At 39.8% G+C, this 27,173-nt stretch overlaps 1 protein-coding gene across 1 annotated transcript; it reads right to left on the bottom strand.

Moving 5' to 3' along the window:
* Window positions 1-3,972: 3,972 nt before the first annotated feature.
* On the bottom strand, window positions 3,973-25,213 carry LOC148669943 (uncharacterized). The gene is made up of 2 exons (XM_088632677.1): window positions 24,556-25,213; window positions 3,973-7,042 (listed from the first exon to the last, which is right to left on the bottom strand). The coding sequence occupies exons 1-2, from the start codon at window positions 25,130-25,132 to the stop codon at window positions 4,854-4,856; spliced, it is 2,766 nt and encodes a 921-aa protein (XP_088488803.1). The 5' UTR covers window positions 25,133-25,213; the 3' UTR covers window positions 3,973-4,853.
* Window positions 25,214-27,173: the final 1,960 nt, after the last annotated feature.

Genomic DNA, 27,173 nt, shown 5'->3' on the forward strand with positions numbered 1-27,173 from the left:
TAGTTGATTAATGAAGATCTAGTAGTAAAAATAGCTTCTAATATTATTTCTAATATAATATTATTTCCAGATAAACCAACTTCAGAGAGTAGGCGGCAGTGATGTCAGAAAGAGTTTTTTCACAGTCTTGTCAAGTTATTGCTTATTGATTTTTTTAAATGTTTTTACATTACATTTTTACTTTGATCAAATTAACATATCCACAGAATTGAGCTTATAGATACCTATGTGTAAACCACTGAATGTGCAAAATTGTCTTTTAAAATATAAGGATTACAGTACTACATTTGATCCTAAATATTTGAGTAAATAAATGTTGAGTGGAAACTCACTTGAAAAAATGTCTAAACTCAGTGAAAATTTGGTTTTCAGACTTATGACAAATGAACTGATGACAGAATTCAACTTCGCTGGCACAAACCGAAAAGATAAACAACAAAAGAGGGGCCTGGGAGACACAAATCTTTATAGAATAATTAAAGGTACTCATATTCTATGTTGTACTTTCAAACTTTGGGTACTCTTTAATTAGGACAGACTTTATTACTCAACTGCTATGATGCAAGCCAAATTGTATCTGTTTATTTCAGCTTTGAGCTTAGTAAACCTTAATGGTTCATTTTTGAGATTATACTCAAAAAGATAATAATCATCATTTATTTGAGTAGTAATATTATATCATTTTCTCCTAGCTGCGGTGCTGAAGTCCCACCCTACATCAACAGAAAAAGAAATAAAGGAGCACGCAATGTGTTACTTGAAGAATGCATATGCAAGGCATGGAGTCAGGAGATCTGGACACTGAAAATAATAGGTTTCTGGTTCTAACTGTTAGGACAATTAGACAGGGTTTGCAAATGGTGGACAAAAATCGTCTTAACTTCCACTGTAATATTTTTTACTTGGAAATATAGAAGTTGTGCATTTTAAAATTTATATTTGAATCAAAATGTGGTTTTGAGTTAGTGTGTTAATGTAATTAGTTTGTGTTTGTCATTACTATACTGTATATTGATGTTACCAGAATTTGTAGCTGAAGTTTAAGACTAGTTGTGTTTGTTTTATGATTATTGCCCATATGTTGATTGTTGATTGATTGTATACAATGTATAATTTGAAATACATGTTTTTCAGATGTGAATGTGTATTTTCAGAATAAATTTTGAAACCAAATCATTTCTTGGTTTACTAGTTTCTACACCTGTAAAACCTGTCTTTGATGTATAATAGTCCTCTAAAGTTATCCGTATAATAGACCTCTAACCATATACATATAATAGTCCTCTAAAGATATCTGGAACTCCAACCATATATGTATAATAGTCCTCTAAATGTATCTGTATAATAGAACTCCAACCATTTATGTATAATGAACATATAATCATAGATGTATAATTGATGTATAACGATAGACGTATATTAGAATTTCATTCTAGACGAATTGCAGACCACATTTATACGTCTAAGGTATGCGTTTAATAGACGTATATTATACGTCTTTTGCCCACTGGGTCACTCGTATTTAATACAGTCTCATTTTAATAAATTCCCCTGTTTTACTGCTTGTTTCAATGTGTTTTCATTCTTTACATTTCATTAGTGTGAAAGACGTGACCCTGTACTGGATACAGAGCATAGAAACTGGACGGACCTCTGTTCACGACTAAAGGCACACAGTATAAAGAGTTAATTAATTGTAATTAATGTCATGAGCTGTAATGAGTCCCGGTGTCGGAGTAACTGTACTGATAACAACACAGACTATTATATGAGAGTAACAGTCAGGAGATCAAATCTCTTTCTAATAAAATGGGACATCACCCGACTAATCCATTTCTGGAATTTTTAAATAGTTTTCTTGAGAGTGAAGTAACGGGACATTTTAATCAGAAAGTGTTGCTGTAAAAAGTGAAGTTCCCAGTTTTTATACTTGTCCAGAAACTGTCCCCGCTCTGACCTCTCCTCCAGGTCGCTTCTCATGTGTCTGTTCTGGTGGGTTTCTGTCTAAAAACACGTTACAGGACTCCCATCTCCTGTGGAGACACATGTATGGTCGTGTCAGTGCAGAAATCCCACATTGTAAACCAGTTTAAACTGGGACTGGGTACAACCCGGATCAAGACAAGAACTGAGAGATTCATCAATCAGTCTCAGGACTCTCTCCCACTGGTGTCCTTTCCTCTCTCTCTGTGCTGTTTCCTAAAAACCCCTCTAATACCCCGTGTACAAAAGAAGACTCGCTCTTCACTCCTGTTCTGTCCTGGTGTCGCAGTAACTGGGACTGAAGCAGACGGAGAGGAGACGTGCGCTTCCAGAACTTTCCTTCCCGCTCGGTTCTTCCAGCTGAGCCCCAGACAGACTTTTCCCCTCCTGAGGAAAGAGCATCTTCCCACACAAACAGCCCGTTTCTCTCGGAAACACCGGCAGCCCACAACACACACAGCACAGGGAGCGTTTTCACCAGCTGCGCCGCCACACGGACACCAGGACTCCCCTCGTCTGTGTCAGGGAACCTATAGGTAGAATTGGAGGATCCTTATGCGTGACCGGAATCCCACAGAACGCAGAGTAGCAAAGGGACGATCCAAAGACGAAATCCAAAGGCTGGGTCGATAAGGGAGGCAAAGGGTCCGGTAACGAGAGATATCCAAAAACAATCCAAAAGACAAAATCCAGAAGGCGAGGTCAAAAGGTGGAGGCAGAATATTCGTTGAAGGAGATCAGTCGAAAGGCTTGGAAACACGCACTGGAGAATACTACAAGAGGCTTCTCAATAGTGAGCGTGGGAATGTGTGTGTGAGGGGAGTTTAAATACTGAAAGGAAAGGGGTGTGATTGGATAATTGGTTAGGGAGTGAGAATTTGAGGAATCTGGTGCATGTGAGAATGTGATGGGTTCAATCAGGGATGAGATTATGAAACAGTGGTTCTGGGAATGCAACGGTGTGACAGGGATAGAACGGCGTTTCCGAGGTAGAGTGTGGGGCCACAGAAATTAAAGTAATATATTATTCTGCTTACTTCTCATGCAGTCTTCTCAAGTGTTTGGAAGGACTGTGAATTGGCTTTCCCGCAGATGAAATGAAAAACTCCTCTGTCTCCCTTCACAGCTGCTGACCTGGGAATTACAGCTTAATTTAGGATTAAACATCTGATAAAACACAAATAAAATGCAAGAAAGGTACATTCCAGATTTTCTCAAAATACTGTACAACATGGAAGCTATGGAGGTGGAGGACATGGATTTTAATTGGCTTCTGTGAAAATTGGCCGTGGTGTGAGTGAGTCCTGTGATGGACTGGTGTCACATTATCTGTGATAGTGCTTTGCACCCACTGCTTGCCAGGATTGTTCCAGTTCCACCACAACCCTGAATCGAGTTGATGGGTATATTAATGTATATTAATCATCTTACCTGTTCCTGTTCTTCACTCTATAGGCATCCTCTCACGAGGCACCAGTAAATGTAGGGGTTTTGTGCTTAACTGGGACAATTATTAATTGTAGCAGCAAGTCACAAAAATTATTCTTCTGATAGCTATTAGAATCAACCTTGCAGGATAACTCAAACATTGCACACACGCGGATACTAATACACGACAATACATTTATTAATACATAAAATGTACATAAACATAACAGATCTTATAGAGGGGGTTAGCAGTGTACAAAAGGTATATGTTCAATCACGAAGAGTTACAAATCAAGAGGGACATACATTCCGTATATCATTCATTTAGACCCTTTTGTAAATGAACTTTGTTTCAACTTGTACATTAGATACTCAAAAGCCAGTACATGACTCATAGGAATTAAACTGATATCAAATCAGGTTGAGGTAACAATTGAATTCTCGAGCTGTAATGCAGAATGTTGAATACTCATCCGCTCTATGGGGATTCAGATCTCCCACGGACACAAAGAAGCAGTGGCAGGCTGTTACTGTGTCCAATCGGCACTCTCTGGCCCGGTGCAAGGCAGTGCTGGTTCGACGTGAGAGAAGGAGAAGGAGGGAGACATTTCTGCAGCGGTGTGCTGCTGATGCTCTCTGAAGACCGGCTAGTTAGTGTTGGCTGAAACTAGCAGAGTTTGCACACAGAAAAGTCACAATCTTTAGACAGGAAGAAGACCGGTTCGTTCCCGATGTAGCGCGAGTCCTGAATACTGATATTCAGCTGTCCACAGTTCCAATTATAGTTTACTCGTTGATCAGGTGAGCGTTCGCGGTGGGTTCATGAGGCTTGCTGCTGGGCTAACCTCGGGTGGATCCTTTGGTTACACGCTGGCAACCTCCGTTCTCAACTCTTAGAACAAAGGAAAGTTCTGGCACTGGGACACACTGGCCGTTACATGACTGTCTGAGCTGAGTCTGAGGATGTCCAGGAGGAGCTGGAGTTTTACTTGGAAGAACTACGGTCGCTCATTGGTTGAAACTTCCATGGGCATTTGAGAATCATTTTGTGACTTACTGCTACAATTAACAATTGTCCCAGTAAATGCACAAACCCCTGCAGTTACTGGTGCCTCGTGAGAGGATGCCTACATTTACTGGTGCCCCGTGTGAGGATGAGTAACCATGAACTCTGACCTTGGGGTTGTAAACCACTTGGGATGAGACTCTCCCTTGGAATCTCCCAGACAGTGAGGCACCAGCGATGACCATTAATTAGGGTGGCTGATGTGTCTCAGCTTTGGGAGTTGTTCCTTATCAGAACACTCTATCAGCTAGAAAAACACCTTAAATGTGAACCAAATGGAATGGCCTCTCTGTATCAAGCACCACTTGAGATGAGGGAGAGAGAGACTGGCAAGGGAGCAGCAAACTTAATTCCTGTATTTTAATAAACCTTGCCGCTACAATGGTCTCTCTCCTGTGTGAATGCGCTGGTGGGTTTTTAAGTCACTTGACCGCCTAAAACTCTTCCCACACTGACTGCAGCTGAACGGTCTTTCTCCTGTGTGAATGTGCTGGTGGGTTTTTAAGTGACCTGACTGACTAAAACTCTTCCCACACTGACTGCAGCTGAAAGGTCTCTCTCCTGTGTGAATGTGCTGGTGGGTTTTTAAGTGACTTGACTTACTAAAACTCTTCCCACACTGACTGCAGCTGAAAGGTCTCTCTCCTGTGTGAATGCGCTGGTGTAATTGTATGTGGCTTTTCACACTAAAACTCTTCCCACACTGACTGCAGCTGAATGGTCTCTCTCCTGTGTGAATGTGCTGGTGCTTTTTTAAGTCATGTGATTGAATAAAACTCTTCCCACACTGACTGCAGCTGAATGGTCTCTCTCCTGTGTGAATGCGCTGGTGTGATTGTAAGTGGCTTTTCTGACTAAAACTCTTCCCACACTGACTGCAGCTGAATGGTCTCTCTCCTGTGTGAATGCGCTGGTGTGATTGTAAGTGGCTTTTCTGACTAAAACTCTTCCCACACTGACTGCAGCTGAATGGTCTCTCTCCTGTGTGAATGCGCTGGTGGGCTATTAAGTTACTTGACCGACTAAAACTCTTCCCACACTGACTGCAGCTGAATGGTCTCTCTCCTGTGTGAATGTGCTGGTGGGTTTTTAAGTGACTTGACTGACTAAAGCTCGTCCCACACTGACTGCAGCTGAACAGTCTCTCTCCTGTGTGAATGCGCTGGTGGGTTTTTAAGTCACCTGACCGACTAAAACTCTTCCCACATTGACTGCAGCTGAAAGGTCTCTCTCCTGTGTGAATGTGCAGGTGGTTTTTTAAGTCACCTGACCGACTAAAACTCTTCCCACACTGACTGCAGCTGAATGGTCTCTCTCCTGTGTGAATGCGCTGATGCCTTTTTAAGTGACTTGACTTACTAAAACTCTTCCCACACTGACTGCAGCTGAACGGTCTCTCTCCTGTGTGAATGTGCAGGTGGGTTTTTAAGTGACTTGACTTACTAAAACTCTTCCCACACTGACTGCAGCTGAAAGGTCTCTCTCCTGTGTGAATGTGCAGGTGGTGTTTTAAGTCACCTGACTGACTAAAACTCTTCCCACACTGACTGCAGCTGAATGGTCTCTCTCCTGTGTGAATGCGCTGATGCCTTTTTAAGTGACTTGACTGACTAAAACTCTTCCCACACTGACTGCAGCTGAAAGGTCTCTCTCGTGTGTGAAGGTGTTGGTAGGGTTTTGAAATGCTAGACTGACAGAAACGCTGCTCCTCCCTGTGCCATAATATCAGTTTGTCCACTCCATCTGAGCAAGCCCTTGAGTGATTCTTCCTCATCCTCTGATCGTGCTGGGGTCTCTTATTCTGCAAATGCTCCATGGAATGGTCTTGCTCTGTGTGCTGAAACAGAGCTGTATTTTCTCCATCGTGTCCTTTAGTGTGCTGCTCAGCAGTGTGAATCATCTGGGACTCCATCTCCAGCTCTCCGAGACTTAAACCATCCAGTTGTTCCTCTCTTTGCCCAAGAACAGACATACTCTCCAGTTCATTAAAACTTTCAACAATTTTCTCAGTAACCAGATTATTAAACCTGTGTGTTAAGTCATCAGATGCTAAGGGATTACATGATTGTTTGAGACTGTGCAATGACAGTCTCTCCACTTGAACAGAACAAGGCCTAATTATCAAGCCCTGTAGGAGCTGCTGTTGCTCCTCCCTGTACTGACTCTCCTCTTGGTGCTGTATCTCAACACTGTTCTCTTCACCAGGTACATCAGTCTGATTTAAAACATCCAGTTCTTCACTGTGCTCTTGTACAGAGACACAGCCCAGTTCATTACAACCTTGTGTAATATTGTTAGAGTCCAGATTATTCCTCTTCTCTGTAAAATCATCACATACTAAGAGCCCAGGTGTCTCACTCTCAGGGTCTGTCTTCATCGTGGGCACAGAGTCCAGATCCTTGACACTCTGTCTACTTTCTGTGTGCTGCTCCCTGAGTTTCTCTTTCTCTTGTGCAGCAGTGAGCACTGTCTCCTGCATCAGACTGGAGCCCCACTCCTCCTCACTGTGCTGCTGTTCAAGAGGAGCCCTTTCCCCAGCTTCAATAAGAGCACTGGCCTCTGAGCCTGTAAACACAGGACAAGAAAACAAGACCTTTATAATAATAATAAAAAAAACTATTTTATATAGCACCTTTAAAGGTGGCTTCTCAAAGCGTTTTATAGAATGCCAACAACAAAAAATACACAAAATTAGCACGATGAGAATACACAGTTAGAGGAGACAGTAGATGGTGGTACTAAGTACAGTAGGAGCAGAGGGGTAAAGAACAGTTAAATAAAGGCTCTTCTGAAGAAGAAGGTTTTGAGTCTGGATTTGAAGGAGTTTAGAGAAGGTGACTCTTTGATATCCTTAGGGAGAGAGTTCCAGAGCTTGGGAGGATAACAGGTGAAGGCCCTGTCATCCATACAATGTAGACGGGCTTGGGGGAGAGTAAAGAGACCAGAATTAGAAGAGCGAACGTTATGAGGTGGGGAGTAGGGTGATAACTCAGACAGGTACCGAGCCATGGAGAGCCTTATAGGTGCGCAGGAGGATTGTTAAGTCAAAATGAAACTTGACAGGAAGCCAGTGCAAGGACTCCAGGATAGGAGTAATGTGAACACTTGCACTAGACCTGGTCAGGATTCTGGCTGCCGAATTGTGGACATACTGGAGTTTGTTCAATGGGGATTTAGAAACCCCAGAGAGTAGAGCGTTACAGTAGTCGATTCAAGATTAGACAACACTTTTCAGCCACAGTTAGTGATAACACAGGGTGTAGTCCAGGAATATTTCTGAAGTGAATGAAAGGTGTTTTGACAACATTCTGCGCATGTGGGTTGAACGTCAAATATCATCCCCACGTTTTTCAATTTAGACTGAAGCTCAAGTACAAGACCATCTACAGATAGGGTTTCACACTGATTTTACAAAGTTGATGGGTGGTGCCAATAAGCATGGCTTCAGTCTTGTCACAGTTAAGATGAAGGACATTTTGAGTCATCCAAGTTCTTATGTCAGAGATGCAATTAGAATAGAGACAGCCACATCTGCGTTGGATCTAGTATGGATGTATATACGAGTAACAATAGCATATTAATGATAGCTGAGGCGATGTGATCTTAAAAGCTTCAAGCTAAAGCTGTAAGCTTTACACTACACAAACACACGTCTTGTATACTCGCAATCAATTTGGGTTGTTTAAGCATAGAGGAATAAGAGGGTTTAAGGGGGTTTCTGATAATTCGTAATTTTAGATATATAAGCTTTGTCAGAAACCTAACTACCATGTAAAAAGTAAGACTACAGAAATAATAATAATACATTACATTTACATAATACAGACACACTGACTGCACACTACAGTACATTTACACTACACTGAGAGTGAGGGATTCATACAGACACACTGACTGGACACTCCAGTACATTAACACTGCACTGAGAGAGAGGGGGGTTCATACAGACACACTGACTGGACACTCCAGCACATGAACACTGCACTGAGAGAGAAGGGGGTTCATACAGACACACTGACCAAACGCTACAGTACATTATCACTGCACTGAGAGAGTGGGGTTAATTGGCTCCGTGAAGTTGGCCCATCTACAGAGAGCACAAATGATTAAACTCACCTCATTCGTTAGTGTAACGTTTGCGTTAAAAGTAGCATTTGTGCTGCTTTCAATTCCGAGGTATAGAGCCTTGTTTTTTCGGGGTCGTGACATCACTCAGCCCCCCTACAAGATCGTAGCGGAACCAGACTGGTCTCATTCGTTAGCGCTGCATTTGTGCCGGTTTGTGCCGTTGAAAGTAACTTCCCAGCTACTTTTGTTCCTTAGATATAACATCTTCTTTTTTAGGGGATGACGTCACTCAGCCCCCCTACAACGTTGTAGGGGAACCGGACCGGTCTCAATTGTTAGTGCTGTGTTTGTGCCGTTGAAAGTAGCGTTTGTGCTGCTTTCGTTCCCGAGATATAGTGCCTTGTTTTTCCGGTGATCACATGACCATGCACGGTGACTTGGACCTCCAGTAACACCGTCTGCCGAGTTCAAGCACTCTGTTACCAGCACAAGAGTAACAATTCTGCAACTCTGTTCCTCTGTTTGCCTAGGTGAGGGTACGGATTTTGCATTTAATATCATTATCTTCTATGCGTTTGTGTGAACAGGAAAATTAAATTTGTCTCCAATATCATACCCGTATCAGAAGAGTTGCGGGTGTAGCCTTAAAAAGCGAACATTAGCAAAATTGTATATTCTTACAAAGAGGCTTTAACGAACAAGTCTTAATACCTCGTAGCGGTGACTTTTTTTAAAAATCATAAGAAGTAATCAGTTTTACATTGTCTCCTTCTTAAATAAACAGGCATCAAGGGACGTGTGAACATTCGACCTGTCTGTCGAGCCACGTATTTAAAAAGACTTGAATTTGCAACTTTCTGAACCACTGTTGCTCTTTTTTATGCAAAGCACATTCGCCAACGTGAAAAGGAACCAGGACTTCAGGACTTTTATTTTTAAGGGGCACTATGTACAAAGTTTACACAAGTTCATAACACATCCGAGAAACAAGAGTCTATCATCTCACACATGAACACCGTGGCAATATTGGAAAATATTTTTATTTTCATAGAACAGAAGTGAACATATATCTAGGTTCTTTGAAAAACTGGCATTATCCACGTGTTTGTATTAACAAGGGTCTTATACGCAAACATGAAACGATTAGCTCAGTCCTTTTATCTGTATTTCTGGTCAGTCCTTGATGTAGAAAACAGCATGAGGGCACACCTTGAGCTCTGAATACACAGATATGACTGTCTACAAGGACGCTTACAGGTACCAACACACTCAGTACTTAAATTACTGGATGTGATGAAAACAATGAATGCAATTTGTTTTCCGACTCTGTCTGGTCGGGTGGGTGTAGATGTTTTACATTTTAATATAGTGCCTTCTTTTTCTGGCCGTGACGTCACTCTGTGCCGTTGGCACCATACAAAAACCACAAGTTCACGACCACCAGATCTTTCAATTGTGATCTCTTGATCAGCTGACCCCAGCCTTTGGAGTTGATGTTTGATTTATTATCTGCATCTCTGGCGAAGACCTCTTCTTCCATATCGTAAGTTTCTTTACAAACTAGAAATGCTATACTGTAATTATGATGCTACATTGACGTCCCCACAAATTTATTTTAAAGTAAAGATATTTGAGAAACTTATTTTGTTTTATATCATGGGGAATACCACAAAAATTAGTAAGCTTTATTTGTTATCATGATATTTCTACACATGCAAGTGAAACTTGAAATGACTTGTCACACTTCTGAATTTAAATTATAATGTTTTGTTTCTGTATGTGTTACAAGGAGAATTGAACCCCAAAAAATCTCTGACATGTTACAAATTGCAGATGTGAAAGCTGAAATGATTAAGTGGTGAATGCAATGCTTTAAAAACATATTATAAACAAAAGAAGTGGTGATGGCCTTGGTATTGCAGTTTAAGTGAGTAGGTGGGTCTAAAAAATATTAATTTATCAATTTCTATCTACATATACAGAAACTTTTTGATGTGCACTGTAATCCATAACAATGTAAAAAACTTAGTTATATTTTCATTTACACAGTGGAGGGAAGTCCCCATTACCTGTAGGGCACTTTCACTGGGGTTATATAGAAGCACTATATAACTGAAAGGATATTATTAATCACGTGAAAATTTGGAAGAAGAACAGTTGAAGCCAGGTTTGGTGAAATTCATTTTTTGTTACATTTTTGAGTGTTAATCAGACTTCTCTATACTTTGCATTAAACATTTCCCATAATACCCAGGCCATGGGTCTAGCTAGGGATTCAGCCATCACATGAACGCTAAGATTAAAGGGTGACGTCACGGAGCTAACAAAAGAGTAGTGTAAAGCTCACCACGATTTGTTGTTTGAGATTTCAGTTCTAAGCAATATGCAGTGTTTTGCATTCATCCTTATTTCTTTCTGGGGATTTAAACTACTCATCAATTGTTTGATTATTTTTAAACCTTGAGCTTTTCAATTCCATGTACTGCACTACATATTTGTAATTTTTGATTGTTAATTCTTAATTGTGTATGAAAGTATATATCAGACAGACTGCATGCAATAGCTAATTAAGGAGCTGTTGCCTTTCTATTGTTCCATTACCTGTAGAGAGGGAGATGGGTTTCTAATATACATTGAAGTACCTGCCTCAGAAGTTCTGAGCATCTTTGGGAATGTTTGCACGGTTTACATTAATTGTATCATGTCCCAGAGGCAGCAGGCACGAAACCGGTGATTCCACTATTGTAGTAAATGTAGTAGAGTAAACCACTTGACAATAGATTAAGGTCTGCCTTCACAGAGCATAGAACAGAATAAAACGAGTTTTGTGAGCTTTATTAAGTTATACCCTCACACAACAGAGTATATTAAGGAAGTACAGAGTTGGTATAAAATTACATCATTTGGTGTGTTACACTGTTACCACACTTAAGAGACCAAAGAAATGTACTGGATTAAAGCTCTGCATTGTTCATTGTTATTCTGACATTGTTAAACATTTTACACATTGTTTGGTTATGAAAGTCACTGTGAGGACAGGATTTGTTTTTTTGTATTTTAAACAATGTATGTTGTTGCACCGTAGTACTCATTCTACTTTTTTGCCCTTCATTCCAGGATTTATCACCTACAGGCACTGTTAGGAGGGTAGGAACTTAACAGTACTAACATTCAGGCTGTGCTGCCAGACATAACCTGACAAAAGAATATACCCAAGTGCTGAAGGGCTGCAAAGGTAACAAAGAATCAATGTATACATGCAGAGTTACAACAGCGTAGCTGCAAACTATAAAATCACACGTAGAACAAAAAAATAGCAAAGGATACAATGCTTTTTCTTCTGATGAAGTTCTAGAAGAAATAGGTGTAGCCGGGGACCAAGAGCCAAGCTGTACCCTTGATGCATGCCCGACAGCATTGGAAGACTGGGTAACAGAAATCTGTGAAGAATGCAGGTTGCTTGCTGTGGACAGTGGTGATAGACATAACCTGCATTTCCTACCGGAGATTGTTCCTCATCTCACCAGGCTTGCTTGCTATCTCCCACTCTGGACTGGCTTAATGGTTCCACTTTTCAAAAGTGTGAACATCACTGGAAGCTCAGCCAATGAAGAGGCGGATTTCAAAAACCTAATACAATCAGTGCTGAAGCATGACACTCGAGTTGTGCGAGTTGACAGGTTCCTTATGAAGCACCTAGCACACATAGGAGGTATGAGAATATCAATGGGTGCTCATGGTGTTTCCCAGCAGTGTGAGAGGGCCGTTATCAGTGCTACCACCTGTGAAGCAGAGACATCCAGCTCTCTAGAACAGCAGAGCGGAACACTTGTTATGAGTTCTGAAAAACAGACAGAGCTCAAAAAGGACAAAGAACTGGTGTATCCATCAAATCTGAGTTGCCTGGAAAATTGGAGAGGGCTTGCTGCACCACCTAAAAAACGGAAACCATCTTTTTATCTTGTGCCTCATTCTGAGTGGTTACACATAGATTATTCTGTTCCTGTGAAAAAAGATGTAGTGGCTCTGATGAGGAACTGAAGCAGCAGAGACCTGCCCCCAGTAAAGGTGAGTGGAGACACTGTGAGTGTACTGAACACTTGTGCTTTTGATGTCAGTCCCTATGCAGTGCCTACTGTGACAGCAGGACTTCTAGCAGCTACAGATGCAGCCATTCAAAATGGGTGAGGTATTTCGCGGCATACCCCGGTGGGCGTGTCGCGGTATCACGCGGTATCACGCATTTCACGTGTGTCACGTGACTAACTATCCGGTGTCGCCTTGTAAAACCGCCAGGGGGAGCTTAACCTCTCATGTACAGCATTTGAGCCTTTAATTTTGAACCGTGTATTACAGCATGTTAATCATCAGTCATTAAAATGTTGGTATATTTTATGAAAGCAAGATTGCTCAGTTGGACAAAAGTACACAACCTACCTTTATCAGAAATATTTATGCATCAAAGCCTTTACTGAAGATATTACTAATAGTATTAATAATGGATGACTTTGGACAAGCTGTATACTCAAAGTATAATATCTTTAGCACATTTGTACAAGCACTTGGAATCTGTCCAAGCCATACTTTGTCAGGCATTTTGTTTTACTTCAACGGGCATAAAAACTTCCTTGCTTTTAACAGGGCGTTTCATAATTTCTAGCTACGAAAATGATTTAAAATACGACACCTATCATTCAACTAGAGCTTAAAATATCACAAGGAAAAATACACACCGGTATTCCATTTCTCCCTAAACATTGTAAGCTTTGAAGTCTTTAACTAACGTGATACCGGAGTCAACAAGCATACTTTTAGAATTTGATTAAAAGGGAATATAATATGGAATCGCGTATCTAAAGAATTTAATAACGGTATGATTATATCCGTGTACTGCGGCAGGGCTGTGTAGGGCTGTTTCGCCTGCCTGATCATGCGAGCTGTCTTGTAGCCTACTGGTCTAGGTGCGTGACTACCAACTGGCAGGTTGTGTGTTCGAATCCAGCTGGTGCTGAACTTTTCATTTTTATTTATTTATTTTTTAATCGCGTAACATAAACATATTACCGTATGCAAACTGTACTGTATACAGTATGTATATGTATAGTTAATGTCTTAACTGTGCCCGTTTAATTGAATTTAAAAAAATTATTTAACACGAACATTAAGCTGTTTACATCTTCCGCCTGAGAACAGTCACCCGTTGCTACCCAACGCAGAATGGTGATTGGCTGACACTATCTGACACCCCTCTGATTGGAGAAAAAAGACGTGCTGGTTTGCTATACATACTGTACCAGGAAGAGGATTTCTTTCTATTCAAAACGTGTATTTTAAAAGTTTAAGAAGTAAAAACCTTACAGCGTACACAGATTTCTAAACTGATCAGGATCGTTATCTTTGTCTTATGCATAATAATGTTCACCGCTCTGTCCAGCAAATTAATAATAAACTTTATTTTATATAGCGTTTTAAACGAATAAGTAATTAGATTGCTCATAAACCTAATCACTTGCTTTTTCTTTTTATTTAGGCTCAGATTTCAACTATAGATCGTATTATTAATAACCATAATAACAACCAACCAACAAAAACAACCATATAAACATAATGGTGGTGCTGGACCTTCCAGTTTTATTTATTTATTTTTTAATCGCGTAACATAAACATATTACCGTATGCAAACTGTACTGTATACAATATGTATATGTATATTTAATGTCTTAACTGTGCCCGTTTAAGTATTGAATATTCATATCTAATTTTACCACTGAAGGGAAATCTTAACATAAACATACAGTATATGGCTGGTCTCGGTACTTTAAAGAAAAAAATACACACCGGTATTCCATTTCTCCCTAAACATTGTAAGCGGCGAAGTCTTTAACTAACGTGATACCGGAGTCAACAAGCATACTTTTAGAATTTGATTAAAAGGGAATATAATATGGAATCGCGTATCTCAAGAAATTAATAACGATATAATTATATTCATGTTGCAAAAGAACTGCAACGGACATAAAATTTCCCTCGCATGGTTTCATTACGACCAGAATCGGTCTTGAGATATTTTTAACTTGATTTACAGTATTTGAGAGGTATGTCTTAACACCGATACTACAGTGCTTAAGTACTGCTCACGTATATGTTTCTAGGTTTATATTATGCATTTCATACGGTCAAATTACTTTTGAGCAACTAATAAGAAGCGCGAAACGGTATGCGTTTTACTTTCGTTTTGTGCTGGGACCCGTGGATTGATTAGAGATATCAAGTACATACAAGTCATTTTTTAAATGTTGTAGTTCGTCTTGAAAAAATGTTACGAGTACATCATCTATCAACAATTACACAGGTTCTGTTTCCATATTGCGGATTTTGGTTACGTAATATTATTTTCTAGATTTCACGTTGTGAATATGATGGGATGTCTGATGGGATGTTTCTAAAAATCCATCCTCTGTAAAACGTCTTCTCTAGTTGTCCTGCATATGTATTCGCTAATGAAGCTGTGTGTTCTGAGCCTGGATCTCTACATTTCTGTATGAACCAGCTTAGAGGGCTAAAGACAGCTTGTGTTTAAATTGAGTGTAAGGCAATTTATGCTTCTAAAGTCATGGTCAGCATTTATCTTTGTACTGTGCTGTAAACTTGTTCTGTGCCAAGTCACATTATTTTATAGCGTTTTTATAGCGTTATCAAATACGGTGTTACTGTAGTTTACTGAGTCCCATGTCACATGGTCTGTGATTGAAACCTGTAAAACCGGTTTAATTCGTCACAGCCAGCACTCTTCAGGTGTGAGGGTCTTCTGCTCAGAATGAAACGCTAAAATGTTTGTGTATATTCTAATGGTAGTGGGGGCGGGGTGTGTGGGAACAGGTTTGGTTGAAATTGCATTGGAGATCTATGTTCTTCACACCTGAAACATTTTCTCTGAAAGCAGTTTAACCGATCTTGTTACAGCATGTTACAGTTTACTATTATTAACCATATTAATTTTAAGTGCTTAATGTAAAATCTTGTAAAAATATATTTTCATTGTTCAAATATACATTAAGTCTGACTATCATATAATAAGTTAAATACAAAACTAAAGAAAAAATAGGGTTAAATATAATTCAAAATATTTTGCTAACAATGTTAACTGTTTATGAATAATAAAATGTATTAACTAAGGAGTAGGATGGCACAGTTGTTAGTATGTTTTTTGTTTTGTTTCTTTTTCATAAATACAACAGTAGTACCTGATGTCTCAGTGGCTTTCAAAATTAAATTATGCATGCAAACCTGTGAACTAGAAAGATAACTAAGATATCCATCCATTATATTCCATAATATCCATGAAATATATGGCGCTGAAATACAGTATGTGTGACGCATAAAAGACACCAAGGGATTGGGTGAGCTCCCATCACAAAAAAAAAAACTGCGAACCTGCACTACAGCGACCATAGTACAGTATGGAGACCAAGGCGTTTTACGGGAAGAGACGGGGTGCTTCTGCCGCCCCAGCTTCCAAAGAGCGAAGGGTAAGCAAATACAGCAGACTTCATCTGAAATACGCGATTACAGCGCATATTACAAGGTATTATTGCTGTTTTGAATTTTAAATTCAATTATAATTATTTCTTCGTAGCCTGTTCTTCAAGAAAACACCACACGGGCGAAACGATCTACCACCAGGACAGTAAAAAAGAAAGCGGTAAGACGGAAAAAAAGAAAAGTTTATTTTGACTTCTGTTCAGCGACTGATGAATACTACTGTGTGACTTTATTTCTTACATGAATTATGTTATTTTGCCACAGGCCGTGGGTCTCTGCTCTCGGCCACTGGCCAGGGTGCCAACCTGTAGAAGCAGCACCTGTATGGAGACATTTCGGCGGCAGCGGGAGCATTACGATGCATTACTGGGGAGGATTGGGAGGCTAGAGTTCCAGCAGTCAAACAGTTGAGCAGCTGTCTCCCGAAAAGTGCCTCTCCCCGCCGCGCAGGCTGCAATGCCTGGCGGAAGCTCTGCCCCCCGCAGAGCACACACCGCCTCAGGACACTCCATCCCGGCCTCTCAGTTCACCACCGCGCAGGAATCTGTTGATGCTGTCCCCGCCGGCTATCTCCCCCCAGGAAGCACAGCGGAATTCACAGATGCCAGTGGGACGAATAATTCTCCCAGATGTCCAACTGCTACCCATCACCCAGGAGATGGAGGGGGGGTTGTACTTGCAGTGCATCGGCATAGACGGGAAAGCAAGAGCCGACCGCTACGCCGCCCTCGTGTTTCGAAATCTTGTGACTTTTGAAATTTACTGGGGGTGGACCACGTCTGTAAATTTCGATGGGTCCAGAGGCAAAAGTGCCTTGCCTTGCAATCTCCGGGAAACCATTAGTACGATGGTGAATCGGAGATTCTCAACCCTTGCTGCGTACGACTGCAAAAGAATTCATGATCGGATCAACGAAATGCTTCGTAGGAGGAGGCGGTCTTTTCCTCTTGTCTAACAGTCTGTCCACAAACAAAACATTCCTGTTAGACAAGAGGAATTGAAAAAAAACAATTTTGTCAATGAAAACCGGTGTGTGTGTCTCTCCCTGCTGGATGTCCCTCTCACAAACTGCTGAATGAATAAAATAATTTTATTGAAAACGAGTTTGCGATTGTCTGGTCTTTAAATTCTTGAGATACGTGATTCCATATTATATTCCCTTTTAATCAAATTCTAAAAGTATGCTTGTTGACTCCAGTATTGCGTTAGTTAAAGACTTCGATGCTTAAAATGTTTAGGGAGAAATGGAATACTGGTGTGTATGTTTTCTTTAAAGTACCGAGACCAGCCATATACTGTATGTTTAAGTTCCAAAATTAATATCGTTTATGGGCTTCACACGCGTTGTAGTATGCTCAGGCACTAAGTAAAAGGAGATGCTTCGTATTGCTTGACTAATTTTAAAAACTAAGTTATAAATGCAGACGCTCCCTCTATGCGCTGCTCTGGTGCGTCGGCTCCTACACAGTGCCTGTCTGCCGTAAGCGTTACAATATACTAAATACTAAATACTAAAGCCAATACTGGCTCAATGGGCTTTGACGTGCTAATGCGTTGGTTTAACAGTCCGGGTGTGGCAGGCTTCCAATGTCAACTCGACTCGATTGGAAGACAATGAATGTATTTTAGCCCTAAATGAATTAATAGCAAACATGGTTTACATAAAATACATTTTTCCAAAAAGTTTATAATAATACGATCTATAGTTGAAATCTGAGCCTACCTTAAAAATAAAGGAAAAGCATTTTCAGAGAGCAATCACGCTGTGTTTATGTAGAAAAAGTGATTAGGTTTATGAGCAATCTAATTGCTATTCGCTTAAAACGCTATATAAAATAAAGTTTATTTAGAGATGAATGATCAGTGTCGCAGTTTAAATAATGTGAGTCAGGAAACTAACACAGCGCCACCGGATTTAATGACGCAATAAAAACGCTATAAAATAATGTGACACAGTACAGCACAGTACAATAATACTGACCATGACTTTAGAAGCATAAATTACCTTACACTCAATTTAAACACAAGCTGTCTTTCTGTATGAACCTCTAAGCTGGTTCACACAGAAAATGCAGAAATGCATTAGCCTGATTATGATTAAAAAACACATAATTAAACACGCGTTTGCGATTTAAATCAGAACACGATTTAAATCAATATAAATGTTTATATTGTAACGCATACTGTCCAGCCTCCATTTCTCTATAAAAATTTACTGTTGCACACACACACACAATAGAAGCAGGAACCGCTGTCAGAAGGGAAGATATGTTCAAAATATCGCAAATATCAATCATGTTGCGATATTTTGAAATATAAAAGTCAATTGATTGTCCATAATATCGCTTACCTATTTTTTCGAAGAAATGTTTGTTAAAATAAAAGTCCAGCACCAGCTGGATTCGAACACACAACGTGCCAGTTGGTATTCACGCACCTAGACCAGTAGGCTACAAGACAGCTCGCATGATCAGGCAGGCGAAACAGCCCTACACAGCCCTGCCGCAGTACACGGATATAATCATACCGTTATTAAATTCTTTAGATACGCGATTCCATATTATATTCCCTTTTAATCAAATTCTAAAAGTATGCTTGTTGACTCCGGTATCACGTTAGTTAAAGACTTCGAAGCTTACAATGTTTAGGGAGAAATGGAATACCGGTGTGTATTTTTTTCTTTAAAGTACCGAGACCAGCCATATACTGTATGTTTTTGTTAAGATTTCCCTTCAGTGGTAAAATTAGATATGAATATTCAATACTTAAACGGGCACAGTTAAGACATTAAATATACATATACATATTGTATACAGTACAGTTTGCATACGGTAATATGTTTATGTTACGCGATTAAAAAATAAATAAATAAAACTGGAAGGTCCAGCACCACCATTATGTTTATATGGTTGTTTTTGTTGGTTGGTTGTTATTATGGTTATTAATAATACGATCTATAGTTGAAATCTGAGCCTAAATAAAAAGAAAAAGCAAGTGATTAGGTTTATGAGCAATCTAATTACTTATTCGTTTAAAACGCTATATAAAATAAAGTTTATTATTAATTTGCTGGACAGAGCGGTGAACATTATTATGCATAAGACAAAGATAACGATCCTGATCAGTTTAGAAATCTGTGTACGCTGTAAGGTTTTTACTTCTTAAACTTTTAAAATACATGTTTTGAATAGAAAGAAATCCTCTTCCTGGTACAGTATGTATAGCAAACCAGCACGTCTTTTTTCTCCAATCAGAGGGGTGTCAGATAGTGTCAGCCAATCACCATTCTGCGTTGGGTAGCAACGGGTGACTGTTCTCAGGCGGAAGATGTAAACAGCTTAATGTTCGTGTTAAATAATTTTTTTAAATTCAATTAAACGGGCACAGTTAAGACATTAAATATACATATACATACTGTATACAGTACAGTTTGCATACGGTAATATGTTTATGTTACGCGATTAAAAAATAAATAAATAAAAATGAAAAGTCCAGCACCAGCTATATTCGAACACACAACCTGCCAGTTGGTAGTCACGCACCTAGACCAGTAGGCTACAAGACAGCTCGCATGATCAGGCAGGCGAAACAGCCCTACACAGCCCTGCCGCAGTACACGGATATAATCATACCGTTATTAAATTCTTTAGATACGCGATTCCATATTATATTTCCTTTTAATCAAATTCTAAAAGTATGCTTGTTGACTCCGGTATCACGTTAGTTAAAGACTTCGAAGCTTACAATGTTTAGGGAGAAATGGAATACTGGTGTGTATTTTTTTCTTTAAAGTACCAAGACCAGCTATATACTGTATGTTTACGTTCCAAAATTAATATCGTTTATGGCCTTCACACGCGTTACAGTATGCTCCTATTCTTTTTATGCTCAGCTACTAAGATTTCCCTTCAGTGGTAAAATTCAATATCTACAACGGGCACAGTAAAGACGTTTACAGTAAGTCTTTCTACGACAGACCAACGGACCACGAGTGCCCCTGTCGGTCAACCAATCACGCACCGCGGTACCCCGTGTCATCATACCTGCGGTACGTGTCTGTACCGCTCACTTTGAATGGCTGCATCTGTATGTTAATCAGGCTGTAGATAGCATCTACAACTGGTGAAACATTTGGCACAGAAAGGTGTGCACAAAGATGTTTATGTTCTAAGAGCTAAAATTTTGAGGGACATTTTTGGTGCGACGAAAATAGTCAGGGCTGCAACAAGTGAGGGCTGAATGTAACATTTCAGAAATCATAGCAAAAGTGTTCTTAACAGTGCCTAGTGTGGTAGCACTGAGTCGGCGCTCATCGCCAAGTTGCCCCCTCCATTGTGGAGTCACGCAATATCCCATTTGTTTCTGTAGATTTGAATACACTGAGAGCAAGAGGAGTAACAGGGCTATAGGAGGGTGTACAGAAACAAATTAAATTAAGCCAATCCAAATGTCTCTCTCAAATTGGTGACATGGGAGATTGGCTGAGTCATGAAGAAAACACTGTGCAGTCTCAAAATATCTTTGAGAGTCAACTTTCAGATTTTCCACATAACCTGGAATTAAATGGGAAGACCTTCAAATTAAGAGGTGTCACTGCGTTCTGCCCACCTGCCAGCAAACATGTCCTAGGTCATTACATTGCATACTGCAAAAGACACGACTTCATCTGGGATAAATTTGATGATCTAAAAAAGACAATCAAAGCTGTGTCTTCAGTGGTCAAGGTGTGCCCTCACGCTGTATTCTATACCAAGGTCTAACCAGAAACACAGATAAAAATCTTCACATATCCCTTGATGCCTATGTTTATTTAAGAAGGAGACAATACGAAACTGATTACTTCTTCAGATTTTTAAAAAAGGACAATGCTATGAGGTATTAAGACTTGTTTGTTAAAGCCTCTTTGTAAGAACATACAATTGTTTGCTAATGTTCGCTTTTTAAGGCTACACCTGAAACTCTTCTGATTCGGGTATGATATTGGAGATAAAATGTAATTTTCCTGTTCACACAAACACATAGAAGATAATGATATTAAATGCAAAATCCACCGCCGCCCCCTACCTGGGCAAACAGAGGAACAGAGTTGCAGAACTGTTACTCTTGCGCCGGTAACAGAGCGCTTGAACTCGGCAGTCGGGGTTACTGGAGGTCAAAGTCACCATGCATGGTCACGTGATCAACGGAAAAACAAGGCGCTATATCTCGGGAACGAAAGCAGCAAAAACACTACTTTCAACGGCACAAACCGGCACAATCCCAGCACTAACGAATGAGGTGAGTTTCACTGTTTGTGCTGTCTGTAGGGGGGGCAAATTCACGGAGCTTACTATTCGAATGAAGAATCTCTATTTGCTTGTTTGTTTAAGTGTTTAGAGAAAATTACCAAGAGACTACTCAAAACTCTGCCCCTCTACTGAGCATATACTTTATTTTCCCAATATAGGAAACAGAGGAAATAAAAGAATTACCAATTAATTACATGCAATACAAGATGCAATCTCTTACCATCTTAAGAGCAAGAGTTCACATGATAGTAAATCAAAACCAGATAGTTTCCACAAAAAAGTGTCTCTTGCGAGATAAATATTCAAGAAGCCGCTACAAATTATCATCTGGTACCTATTTTTCTATGTATATCACCATTCTCTCTTGTGTGTTAGACTTTCAGCAAGGAAAAGTATTTTTTGTATGATCCAGAACCTTGAATTGCAACAGAAAATGTTTTTTTATATATATATACACTATGTAGCAAGATCTCTCAGTAACAAAAACAAAATCACAATAATTATTATAAGAAGGAGACATATTCTCCTGGTTCTGTGGCTGAACTATATATATACATACAACAAAGAATATGCAAAATCTTTGTTTTAATCTGAAATGTTTTATACAAATGTATAATGCAATCACTTTTTCACACAGGGCCATGTAGGTTTGGATTTTTTTTCCCTTAATAATAAAAACCTTCATTTAAAAACTGCATTTTGTGTTTACTTGTGCTATCTTTGTCTAATATTTCAATTTGTTTGATGATCTGAAACATTTCAGTGTGACAAACATGCAAAAAAAAAGAAATCAGGAAGGGGGCAAACACTTTTTCACACCACTGTACATATCACAACCTGTTAAATATTCACTTTAAATTCATGAGCTCTTAAGCCCTATCTGGTAGTGAGGATGATTCAGATGTTAAATTGAGGAACAGTAGCTTGAGCCCCACCCCCCCAGACAGACTGAGAAAGGGTTCACTGTCACACAGATGAGCACATTTGACAATGCAAAGCTCCGAACCGCAGAAGCCACAAATCCTGCTCTTGTGTCAATGTTAGAGGGTTTAAAAGACATTCAACACACATTTTTTTATTGATCCATGGCATAACTTGTCCTCCCTATTCACTAACATTATAAGACCATGTCCCAGTTTTCAAACTGTACCCTAAGCCCTTCCTCCAGGTCCACACCTCCACGACACAGCATAAGAAGTGTGGACTTCAAGTACACGAGGATTTGAGAGGCACCGTTACAAAAAGGGGGGCATGGGACACCCCCCCCCCCCCCAAGTGACGTCACCAGTTTGTTACGTGGGTCAAAACGCTTCCTATGGTTGCTGCTGCTTTTGCAGTGACTGAGTGCATGTAGACAATTTCTTAAATGTGTTTTTTATCCTTTCTCCATTCGCAGGCTGATGAACTTGAATCTCACCGCGTCTATCCCTGAACCAAAAGGGAGTGACGCGTTGTGTTCATTCGTGTTGAGCACTCGACTCCAAACGGCCGAAGTAAACAAGGGAAAACTTGGTGATACCGCCCTGTTTATCCGTGGATTTGTGTTACTAAAGACATTTCAACTCGACTATCCCAGTACACAAATGACAGTAGGAGGAAAATCATTAATTCGCTTTCTTTCAATGCAAACTAGGCTGAACCTCAAAGCTTTGTACTATTGAATACGTCTACTATTAAATATTCCATCTACAAAATATACTGCAGGTTAACCAATATTATATTCACCAAAATGGGGTGACGAAATCAAATCTGTACGTCAAAACATTGTACCTAGAACACAAACAGGATGAATCTGAAAGTATTACATAATCTACAGATATAAATAATACATACAGCATGAATACTTAAAGTAGTTCAAGTAGGGAGCTGCATCAGTATGCGTAGGCTGCAAAGGAACAAGTAGAGGTATATTCCTGTGCTGAAAAGAGAAGAAAAGAAACAACATTTCGGCTGTGGAGCCTTCTTCAGACGTCAAAACCTTCTTCCACAGCTGAAATGTTGTATCTTCTCTTTCCGGCAGGGAATAAACCTTTACTTGTTCCTGAACCGAAGGTAGTCGAATTTATGTAATTTTGTTTTACATAAAATATGCTAGTTTTAAAACCGTAAAAAATAATATTTTACTTTCCAATTGTGGGGGGAAAGCAAGCGCTATCTTGACATTAGTGGTTCTATAATAATGAAGCCTGCTTTACTACACCAGCTACATCACTTCTTCGTTGGGTATTCCTCAGACTATATTCAGAAGACGGCAAAACAGAGCACAACTAGCAATTAACAGGGTCTAGGAGGAGAAGCTGACCGAACAAAGTTGTAATAATTTTCGTAAGACTCTTTTGTGCTCTCCAGAAGATTGAAAAGGGCAGCAGAGGACAGTCGGGGATGTAATTTCGCGAAAACTTTTGTTCTGTCTAAATTGCCAGTATTTAAAACTGCACTGGAGGGGGGTTAATACAGACACACTGACTGGACACTACAGCACATTAACACTGCACTGAGAGAGAGGGGTTAATACAGACACACTTACTGGACACTTCAGTACATGAACACTGCACTGAGAGAGAGGGGTTCATACAGACACACTGACTGGACACTTCAGTACATGAACACTGCACTGAGAGAGAGGGGTTAATACAGACACACTTACTGGACACTTCAGTACATGAACACTGCACTGAGAGAGAGGGGTTCATACAGACACACTGACTGGACACTTCAGTACATTAACACTGCACTGAGAGAGAGGGGTTCATACAGACACACTTACTGGACACTCCAGTACATTAACACTGCACTGAGAGAGGAGTTCATACAGACACACTGGCTGACTGGACACTGCTGTACAATGCCGTACATTAACACTCCACAGAAGATATAGTTACCGCCACGTCGATAAATAATCTGCCACACAAACATATTTCCAAGACTCCAAAGTCTCCTAAATTGGCTTTCACATGGAGAAAGTGTATCAATTGACGACATATTTCTGTCCACATTTAAAGAACAGCAATAACATCAATGAGAATATAACCAGACCACAACTAGTTTAGTTCGCAGAAAAGAATCCCTCGGCAACATCACAAACCTTTCCTACTTCGCTCTGCATCTCTCCAACAGTGAGGAAGTTAAAAACACCGTTTTTAAACACAAACGTTACTAATTAAAAGTCACTGCACTTACCCGACGGCTCCGTTTCTTCATTTGTTTCTGCAGTGATTTCACAGGGAGGCATGAGTCCAACATGATCTGTCCCTCCCTGATCTCCTGCTCCCGACTCCTTCTCCCACAGCTGCAATCGCACTTTAAAGGTCTCGTTTTCCTTCATTCGCGTTATTTCTGTCCCGAAACTGTCCTCCACACACTGTGTGATATTAATCACGGCCCGACTCACCAGGATCTGGGAGACGCTGCGGAGTTTGTCTCGAAACGAGTCCTGGGAGTCAGACATCCTGTTTCGGAAAACTTCTGAAACTTCAGACACGAACGATTTGAGCAAAACCTCCATGAAACAGTGAAGATCGTTTTCCTGCTTCATTTGCGCGATTTCGGCCCCGAAAACATTGTCGACAGACATGATTTTAATCAAGACCCGTCTCGCCAGAACCTGGGAGATCCGGCGGAGTTTTTCTTCAATCGACTTCTCGGAATCATCTGTCAGGTTTCGGAAAACTTCCGAAACTTCGTGCACGATCGATTTAAGCACAATCTCCATGAAAGAGTGCGCCTCAGTTTCCAGATTAAGCAACAGATTCTCCATTTTTTTCAGAGTCGATCTGAAAAACACAAACAATTCCTGCAGCTGCAGTGGCTGTAAACACGTGGGTTCGAACAGAGAAAGCGAAACGTGGTCAAACAGAGGACTTCCGGGTTATCAGATGAACTTCCTTAGTGACCGTTGCTATGAACCACAAAAATATTAGTCGAATAATAATAATCTTAAAAAAATAGTCCAGAATAGATGTTTGCGTTATATTATAGTGTAGCGTATACGACCGACATTTTTATTTTATTTTTATTAAATGTGTAAATAATTTACAAATACAACTACAGGAGCAGAAATGGATACAAGAAAAAAAAACACGAACAGAAAAAAAAATAACTGCCAGAGGTAACGAAGTAAATTCTATTTTTTACATATATCAAATGTTTTCCTTTTGATTGATTTTTATAGAATTTAAATAATATTTCAACTCCATCTGAAAAGTACTAAAAAGGGGAGTATTATTGGACCATTTTGATTTTATGAATGTGAAATGTACTAAGAATGAGTAATACATTTGCTATAAATAAATGTTTTTTTAAAAAAGTTATCTTACACCGTACAATATCAAAGTCCTTAAACCTAAAAAAACACCTTTAAATGCCTACAAACAAAATTCTGCAAGTCCGTCCAAAACAACTTCACAAACACACACCTAAATGTACCAAAGGTTCCCTTTCAGCCCGACAAAAAATGCACAAATCATCCTGCTCATGCTTAAATAAGTACTTTAGAGAGTACTTATTTAACTGGATAAAACCTATGAACAATTTTAAATGATATCTTTTTAACTTTATTTGTAATACAATATCCAACAGGAGTTGTCCAAACTAACTTCCAATTTATATTTTCAAATGGTGCAATCCAAAAAGATCAACTTGACGCACATGCCTTTCCTGTATAAAGTAAAAATAATCTCTAATTTTTTTACAAAACAAATCGCTTTTCTTTTTGCAACATTTCGAATACCGTTAATTTAATAGAAACATCTACCTTAATTTCTTATTTATTCCGCACATCTGCAGTCACTGTTTACATGTCTGCATTGTTTACTTGTACGTTGTCTACTGTTTGTACAGTATATTGTCTTGATGCACTGTCTGTACTTTGTGTAAAGTATCTATATCTATGCTCTCGCAGTCTCCTTCCTCACCGCTCCTGCTCGCTCGACACTCAGTCTCTATGCCTGGGCTCTACTATGGGCTCTATTATCGCCCTACTCCCCACCTCGCAACCTTCTCTCTTCTAATTCTGCTCTCCTAACTGTTCCCCAAGCCCATCTACATTCTGTGGGTGACAGGGCCTTCTCCTGTTTTGCCCCCAAGCTCTGGAACTCTCTCCCCAAGGATATCACAGAGTCACCTTCTCTAAACTCCAAATCAAATCCAGACTCAAAACCCTCTTCTTTAGAAAAGCCTTTACTGAACTGGTTCCATTCTTCACCCCTCTGCTTTTCTTAGTACCACCATCCATGGTCTCCTCTATATATTGTAATTGTGTTTTATCTTGTGTATTTTTATTGTTGTTGTCATTCTGTAAAGAGCTTTGAGAAGCCACCTTTTAAGGCGCTATCCCCATGTACCCCATGTATTAAGAAGACCCCCCTATTCCAGTATATTACCTGTAGTGTTATATTCAAAAAATCATAAAAAAATAAAGAACACTTTCACAACCCAAAGCAAGGTTGTATGAGGTGAGGGGGGCTGTCTGCTGTGTAAAACACTTGGTTGTAGCATTGTGAATGTTGTGCTTCAAATGCTATTGAGTCATGAAGAGGACCTCCCTATCCCAGTGTATTGCGTGTCTAATAGGTGCCGTATTGAAAAAATCATAACAAAAACTGAAAGAGGTTTCATAACCCAAAGCAAGGCTGGGAAAGGTCAGAGGACCTGCTTAGTGTGTAAAACACTTACTTGCAGCATTGTGGGTGCTGTGGTTTAAATGCTATTGGCTTGTGAACAGCATCCCCCTATCCTAGTGCACGGTGCCACATTCAATAAAACCATGAGAAAAAGAGATTCACAACCCAAAGCTCTGC

The sequence above is a fragment of the Lepisosteus platostomus genome, chromosome 5 (assembly GCF_059453375.1).
Source record: "Lepisosteus platostomus isolate fLepPlt1 chromosome 5, fLepPlt1.hap1, whole genome shotgun sequence".
Taxonomy (NCBI): domain Eukaryota; kingdom Metazoa; phylum Chordata; class Actinopteri; order Semionotiformes; family Lepisosteidae; genus Lepisosteus; species Lepisosteus platostomus.